Here is an 8184-nt window from a genome sequence, read left to right as displayed (position 1 = left end):
CCCAGTCGTGGGTGCCTGAATACGCACGTTCATGCTGCGTGTCCGAAAATTCAAGGATATATCAGACACGTGATGTCTAATATATGCACGTTTATATTGCGTGGTTGACTTTATAAAAGGTCATAGCTTCCAACTCTAGTTCGTACCCTGAGCTGGATGCCCTTCTCGACCTGCGGTCTTCATAGTCCTGACTCGGCCCTTGAGTAATCTTGGTGAACCTTTGGCTACCTCGAGCTAAAGAGGTAGGACCTAACGACGGCAGCTCTGGTCATGGGGTATCCACGTGGCTGATATAATTAGGCCATATCTCAGCTCGCTAATAGCCCGTTGGAAAATCAGGGCGTACATCTGCCCCCCAAGCCCCTGTTCATGGTACACGACGTCGTGTAGGGCCACAGTAGGGGCTTTTAGGCTTCTCCATGGACTCTCCATATTCCACCTTTTACGCAGGCGCCGAATACGTGGAACATCGTGGTTGGTAACGATACATCTTCCGAGAACCGCATTAAATGGCCTAGCCTATACTCAGTCGTCGTTTCGCCTTTCGAGTGGAGAGCCTCGGATCCCACATCAGGGCAATCCAACGGCCCCCATCACGTGGCCTCTCACGTATATAAAAGGGGTGGCCACCTTACGTATGGGCCACCCGTTTATTTTAAAATTTTCTGAATTTCCTTTCTTCTTCTCTCTTCTCTCCCTAAAAAAAAAAACCTTCTTTTTCTCCCAGTTACCGTTCCCAGCATTCCAGAAGATCAGGTGCAAGGACTCCTTTGAGGTCTTGGAACCAGTCACTCCGGCGAGGCCCCAACTCAGACGACCCCTTCATCTCCCCCACAGCAAAACACTTCGTAAGTTCTTTGACTGTGCATGTTTTAAATTTTCTTTTCACTGTAGCCTAGGTAGATAGTTCCTGTAGCTGCATGCAATATTCTGTTGGTTTTTTGTGGGTATGAAGGATGTAGGTTTTTATTTTAGGGCATCGATTGTTGAAGAAAAACATTTAGGAGCATGGTTCAGTAGGGTGCGTTTTCTGGGGAAACCTTCTGGGCAGATTTTTGGGTATGCTTGTTCAAAATATCCAGTACTTTGGGTGCAAAACCGAGTAGCTTAGGGGACACGCTTCACAGGCGGTTTTGCACCTCTTGCCTACTGAAACTTTCATTCCAAGGCAAATTTCTATCCTGACCCTCCTGACACACGAATTCCGAGTAATCGGGGATCTGTTGGGAGCACAGGCGCGTGTTCATAGAACCGCGTGGTCTCACTCTCCACGGGCTAAGATTACCTCAGCCCGTGCAAAGGAAACACCTCTTTAGATTCTCCCTTATGCTTAGGTCGCATTTTCTGAAATTTCTTCTTTTGTTCGCTAGGTGACTAGATGGGACCCAAGAAGAACGCTCCTAAGAGGATCGTAGGGAGCTCGTCCTCCCAACAATCCAAAGGAAAGGAGGCGATGACAGACTCCCCAATCCCCGTCTTTGGGCCGGCGGTGGAGCAGGAGCTCGAGGTGGCGCCTGATGCTTTCTTCGAGGCTGAGAGGATCGTCTCGAAGATCACTGACCAGGGGAAAGTGAATAGAATATTCCTTTCCCACAACATCGAGCTGGGGAGGGGCGCCCTGATCGCCCGACCTCCTGTGGAAGGTGAGCGGAGCTGCGCGCCGCTCGACGAGGAGTTCGCGGCCTGGAGTGACGAGCACTTCAAGGTTGGGGCCTTCCTCCCGCTGGACCAATACTTCGCCGACTTCCTCAACTACGTGAGGTTGGCTCCTTTCCAGCTCCCCCCCCAACTCCTACCGTTTGTTGGCGGGGTTGAGATATTTGTTCTTGAAACAGGAGTGGGAGGTCCCCACTCCAGCAGATATCCTATATTTTTTCTGCCTCAAGGCCAGCCCGGAGCAGCGGGGGCGAGGCGACGGGTTCTATTACTTGACCCGATTCCCAAACACGACTGCGGTCATCGAGCTGCCCAGCCACCCCAACGACTTCAAAGACCAGTTATTTATGTCCAAGGGGTTTCGCAACTGCGAAATGCACTACTTCAACTGTCCTCGTAAGTACATTTTTCTCTTAGCTTGTAAGTTAAGTATTGGTTAGCTCCCCCCTTTATCCATTTCTGACTTAGAATAATTCTGCAACCATTTTCGCGAGGACAGACAAGTCTGTGATTCTCGGGAGTCAGTACGAGACACTGGCGGGTTTGGCCCCAGTGAAAAGGACTACCGCCAGCTCGTAACAGACGAGACAATGTTGGCGTGCAAACTGATCTCTCCGGGCCAGACTTTGGCCCTGAGGAGACCCTGGGGGCTTCCCCCAGCTCGCGAGATGAGGCCCATCCCCGAGGAGGAGGCCGCGGGGGATGAGGATGAGGAGGACGAGGTGCTCCTCGTAAGGACGAGGAGCAAGCGGGCGCTGGAGGTCGCCCAAAGAACGGACGAGGAGAGGATCCGGTCCAGAGCAGCCGCAGGTCCCTCTGGGCAAGGTAATCCTTACATGTTCAGGGGCTTAGATAGGGCCACCGCCGATCCTCGGTTAGCTAGGTTCAATCCCAATCAGCCCGTCCAACGCCATCGAAACAACCCCGACCTCGACGTAACCCTACTCTAGTGTGTCGACCGGCTCGTGCTGGATTACAAGAGTAGTTGCCCTAGGGGTAGTGTAATCGTAGACAACACTTTAGCCTTTAGGTCGACCTTATTTGAGGAGTATGGGACCAATCTTCGGTCATGGCCCTCGCTCTGGGAGGGTATCGTAGCTCTGGGTCTTAGGCAGTACGTAGAAGAGTCTAGTCCTGAGCCAGTTTCGGGCCCAGAACCCGTGCTAGCCCGCGAAGTCATTGTCTTAGATTCCCCCGCAGAAGCTCTGGGGCCGATGGTCGTGACCATAGATTCCTCTTCTAGCTCGGGGGGTAGGATCCCTTTCAATATATATACTTGAGTTCCGCTTTTTCCCCCTTATTTTTGTTCTTGCATGAATGCTTACTTGTATATTAATGTTGTCTTTGTTTTGCCAGAGGAAATGTCTCAGCCCGGGAATAGAGACCAGCGAGCTATGTTCGCCGGAGGGAACTCCTCTGCTGGGGCCTCTGGGCCCAAAATGAAGAAGCTCCGGGTGGCGAAGAAAGCCGCTGGGACCCCAACCAAGTCCCCTGCAAAGGGGAAAGACCAGACCTCAGCTGCCCAGGCCAAGGTACCTCCACCTCCTGCCGCAGTGGAGAAGATGCCCCCGCCCCCTCCACGAGCTCCGGCCTTTGTTCGGGATACGGGGGCGGAGCTCGGGATTTTGGCAACCGCAGCCCCCGAGGTGCGCATTCCAGTGGACCCCCAGGCCCTGGAGAAAATTCCCGACGTCTTTCGGGGGACGGTGTACGAGACGGCGACCTACACCGTCGACCACTACTACAACGCCACCGAAAGGGACCTGCGGGCGATCGAAACAAGGAGCCCGGAGAGCGTGATGGAGTCTTCACTGGGAATGGCTCTAACGGTAAGCTGGCTTTACACTTTGTACCCTTTGGTTACCATGCATCGTACGTTCTTTCTTTTTTCTTTTCTAAGGTAGTTGCCTCTTTGCTTTGCAGGGTGCCTTGGCTCTTCACCGGAGCATATTCAGGTCCAAGGCTCGCCTCGAGGACATGAGGGGCAAGCATCGGGTTGTTTTGGCCGCCCTGAAGATTGCCCAAAAGCAGGAACAGGAAGCCAAGGATGCCTTGGCGGCCGCGCGGGCTGAGCTGGACGCGTCTCGCCCCAAGCTGGAAGAGGTCGAGGCTAACAAGGCCGCCCTAGCCGCTGTAACGGCCGAACTCAAGGAGGCCAGGACTGCCCGGGCCGCGCTGGACACCGCAAAAACCGAGGCCGAGGAGGCTAAGGCCGCCCTTGAAAAAGAGAAGGCGGCCTCCAGCTCCGCCATGGAGGACATGTTATACCACTGCTGGGTCTTCAACCCTGATGGCGATTTTTCCTTCCTAGGAGCGGAAGTCTGGGAGCCCTTTCTGGAGGGGTTCAAAGCTCGTCTTCAGCAAGAGGCGCCCTCTGAGACCGGGGAGACCTCCACAGCGGCTGAGCAGGAGGGCGAGACGACGACCTCAACAGAGCAGCCCGGTGGAGCCTAGGGCCTTTCTTTTTCGCCCCCACACTATTATTATCATCTTTTTTTTTTAACTTTTGTATGAGGTTTTTCCACCTCGAGACAATTGGTTTTATCAACTTTTGCCTCTACGCATTTTGGTCAATGCTTTGAAAAACTTAGTTCGTGTTAATTCTTGACTAATATTTTGTGCTTTTTAAGAAAAACACTGATTAATCAATTTGAATTAACCTCTAAGCTTTATGACCTGGTTATGTCCAGGATGTTAGTTTGAAAACTTAGTTCGTGTTAATTCTTGACTAATATCTTGTGATTTTTAAGAAAAACACCGATTAATCAATTTGAATTAACTTCTAAGCTTTTAGGACCTGGTTATATCCAGGACGTTAATTTGAAAACTTAGTTCGCGTTAATTATTGACTAATATCTTGTGCTTTTTAATAAAAACACCGATCAATCAATTTGAATTAACTTCTAAGTTTTGAACTGACCTGGTTATATCCAGGGTAGAGCTTAGTTCGCGTTAATCCTTAATCAATATCTCGTGTTTTTTAAGAAAAACAACGATCAATCGATTTGAATCAACTTATAAGCCTTTAAGGCGACCTGGTTATATCCAGGCACCATATGCCCCCCCAAGTAACTAGGAAAGGGTCTGTCGTGGTTACTTGAGATTATACCCACAAATATACACAATAATAAACAAAGATTTAATTCTCATTGCTTAAAAAAATAAAATGGCTTTTAAGCCTTACAAGGGTGCTACTGATAATATTTCTTCAAATGAATAGCGTTCCAGGTTCGTGGGACTGCTTCTCCATTGAGTCGAGCTAATTTGTAAGTTCCTTCCTTAATGACCTCGGTGATTTGGTATGGCCCTTCCCAGTTCGGTCCCAATACTCCATCTTTGGGATCCTTACCGGCCAAGAAGACCCTCCTGAGGACCAGGTCGCCAATGCTAAAAGCATGTTTTTTGACCTTTGAGTTGAAATAACGAGTGATTTTTTGCTAGTAATGCGCGAGCTGAAGCTGCGAATCTTCTCATCTTTCATCAATCAGGTCGAGGGAGGCGCAAAGTAGTTCGTGGTTGCGGTCCTGGTCATATGCCTGGACTTGATGCGAAGATACCTTAATCTCGACAAGGAGGACTGCCTTACTCCCAAAAGTCAGAGAGAAAGGAGTATGACCCGTAGGAGTCCGATGCGAGGTCCGGTATGCCCACAGAACCCGGGGGAGCTGTTCTAGCCAGACCCCCTTGGCTTCGTCTAGTCTTTTCTTAAGGCTCGCCTTTAGCGTCTTATTGACAGCTTCGACCTGGCCGTTCGCCTGAGGATAGGCCATGGAGGAGAAACTTTTCACGATTCCGTACCTTTCACAAAATTCGGTGAAGAGGTCGCTGTCGAACTGAGTCCCATTGTCGGATACGATTTTCTTTGGTAGCCCGAACCGGCAGATAATACTCTTGACCACGAAGTTAAGGATTTTCTTGGAAGTTATTGTTGCCAAAGGTTCAGCCTCAGCCCACTTCGTGAAGTAGTCGATAGCCACCACGGCGTAGCGGACCCCGCCCTTTCTAGTAGGGAGGGCGCCAACCAAGTCGATTCCCTATACCGCAAATGGCCATGGGGACGAGATCATCTTCAGCTCGACTGGGGGAGCACGGGCAACTGTGGCGAATCGCTGGCACTTGTCACATTTCTTGACGTATGAGATCGAGTCCTTTGACAGAGTGGGCCAGTAATACCCTTGCCTTAAGAATTTTAGGGCCAGGCTTTGCCCCCCAGTGTGATCCCCGCAAAAACCTTCGTGCACTTCCTGTAGGATGGCCCTTGCTTCGCCTGGCAGAACACATCGTAGGAGAGGTAGGGAATGCCCTCGTCGGTACAGCACCCCATCTACCATCGCATACCTTGCAGCCTGGTACAGTATCCGCCGTGCGTCATTACGTCCTTCGGGTAACTTTCCTTTGGTGAGGTACTCAAGGATGGGAGTCATCCAGGTCGGTCTGGCGTCAATCATCTCGACCTCCGCCCCGACCTCTTCTATACTTGGTTTTTCCAGAAATTCCACCGGTACTAACCCCAGCGTCTCCGTCTCCCCGGAGGTAGCGAGCTTGGCGAGGGCGTCTGTATTAGCGTTCTGCTCCCGAGGTATCTGCTCGATTGAGCCTCGCCCAAACGCGGACAGTTCGACTTTTACCTTGGCCAGGTAAGCAGCCATCTTGGCTCCTCGTGCTTGATATTCACCTAGCACCTGGTTTACCACGAGCTGGGAGTCGCTGAAGCATTGAACGGAGCTCGCCTTCAGCTCCTGGGCTACTCCTAGCCCGGCCAGCAAAGCTTCGTATTCGGCCTCGTTGTTGGAGGCCTTGAATCCGAATCTCAGCGCCGAGTGGAATCTATGTCCCTCTAGGGATATCAAAATGATACCAGCCCCTGAGCCATTCTCATTGGATGAGCCGTCCACGAAGATCTTCCAAGACGTCTGGGCTGAGGTGACCTGGGGTGAGTCTTCCACAGGATCCTCCCTGAATCCTGTGCACTCTGCCACAAAATCGGCCAGGGCCTGACTTTTTATAGCAGTTCGTGGGGTGTACAAAATCTCGAACTGACTGAGTTCGATAGCCCACTTTAACAGGCGTCCCGATGCTTCAGGTTTTTGCAAAACCTGCCTTAAAGGCTGATCGGTCATGACGTGTATTGAGTGGGATTGGAAATAAGACCTGAGCTTTCGGGAGGCCGTGATAAGACATAACGCCAATTTTTCCATCAACGAGTATCGGGATTCCGCCCCGAGAAGTCTCTTGCTGATGTAGTAGACTGGTTTCTGAACCCGGTCTTCTTCTCGGACCAATACGGCACTAGCCGCATCCTCTGTGACAGCTAGGTAGAGGAAAAGGGGCTCTCCTACCTTTGGTTTGGACAATTCGGGCGGCTCGGCCAGATGTGCCTTTAGGTCGAGGAAAGCACTCTCGCACTCCTCTGTCCATTCGAATTTCTTATTTCCTCGGAGCAGGTTGTAGAATGGCAGGCACTTGTCGGTGGATTTTGAAATAAACCGATTTAGGGCTGCCACCCTTCCTGTCAGGCCTTGGACGTCTTTACGTGACCTGGGTGAGGGAAGCTCGAGCAATGACCTGATCTTATCGGGGTTCGCCTCGATTCCTCTAGTGTTGACAATGAAACCCAGGAATTTTCCAGACGCGACCCCGAAAGTGCACTTATGAGGGTTAAGCCTCATGCCGTATTCTCTTAGTATCTTGAAGCATTCTTCCAGGTCGGAAACATGGTTATCGGCAGTCCTTGACTTGATCAGCATGTCATCAACGTACACTTCCATGTTCTTCCCGATCTGGCTAGCGAACATTCTATTCACTAATCTCTGGTATGTAGCGCCGGCGTTCTTCAACCCGAATGGCATGACCTTGTAACAATAGACGTTAGTCGGGGTCATGAAGCTGGTGTGCTCCTGGTCTGCCGGATTCATGGCGATCTGATTATAGCCTGAGTACGCGTCCATAAAGGACATAAGCTCGTGCCCTGCCGTGGCATCCACCAATTGATCAATCCTTGGCAAGGGAAAACAATCTTTGGGGCAGGCTTTATTCAGGTCGGAGAAGTTGATGCAGGTCTGCCATTTCCCGTTGGGCTTCGGGACCAGCACGGGGTTGGCGACCCAAACCGGAAACTTGGCTTCATGGATAAAGCCGCATTTCTTGAGCCGGGCTACTTCTTCTTCTAAAGCCTCAGCCCGAGTTGTTCCCAGGCGCCTCTGCTTCTGGGACTTTGCAGGAATGCTCTTATCCAAATGAAGGGTGTGCATGATGACATTTGGACTGATTCCCACCATGTCCTCGTGTGACCATGCAAACACATCCAGGTTATCCTGCAAAAACTTGATCAACTCCGCTTTCCTCTTGCCACAGAGGTTTTTCCCGAGCTTGACCATCCGTGAAGGATTTTGTGGATCGATGTTCACTTCCTCGAGCTCTTCAATAGCTTGGAGCTCGGACTTGTCCTCGCCTATTCGGGGGTCAATATCCTCACTTAGGATGATACTTTCCCCCCCGGTGCTCTGAGGTTTTTCAATCTCAGGATTA

At 51.1% G+C, this 8184-nt stretch overlaps 1 protein-coding gene across 1 annotated transcript; it reads left to right on the top strand.

Annotated features, from left to right (window-relative positions):
- The first annotated feature begins 2392 nt into the window (after window positions 1-2392).
- LOC133816147 (uncharacterized) lies at window positions 2393-4272 on the top strand. Its single transcript, XM_062248798.1, has 2 exons — window positions 2393-3485; window positions 3580-4272. The coding sequence occupies exons 1-2, from the start codon at window positions 2970-2972 to the stop codon at window positions 4108-4110; spliced, it is 1047 nt and encodes a 348-aa protein (XP_062104782.1). The 5' UTR covers window positions 2393-2969; the 3' UTR covers window positions 4111-4272.
- The last annotated feature ends 3912 nt before the right edge of the window (window positions 4273-8184 follow it).

Source organism: Humulus lupulus, chromosome 2 (genome assembly GCF_963169125.1).
Source record: "Humulus lupulus chromosome 2, drHumLupu1.1, whole genome shotgun sequence".
Taxonomy (NCBI): Eukaryota; Viridiplantae; Streptophyta; class Magnoliopsida; order Rosales; family Cannabaceae; genus Humulus; species Humulus lupulus.
The sequence above is the reverse complement of the archived record's forward strand: the minus strand, read 5'-3'. Positions and strand labels throughout refer to the sequence as shown.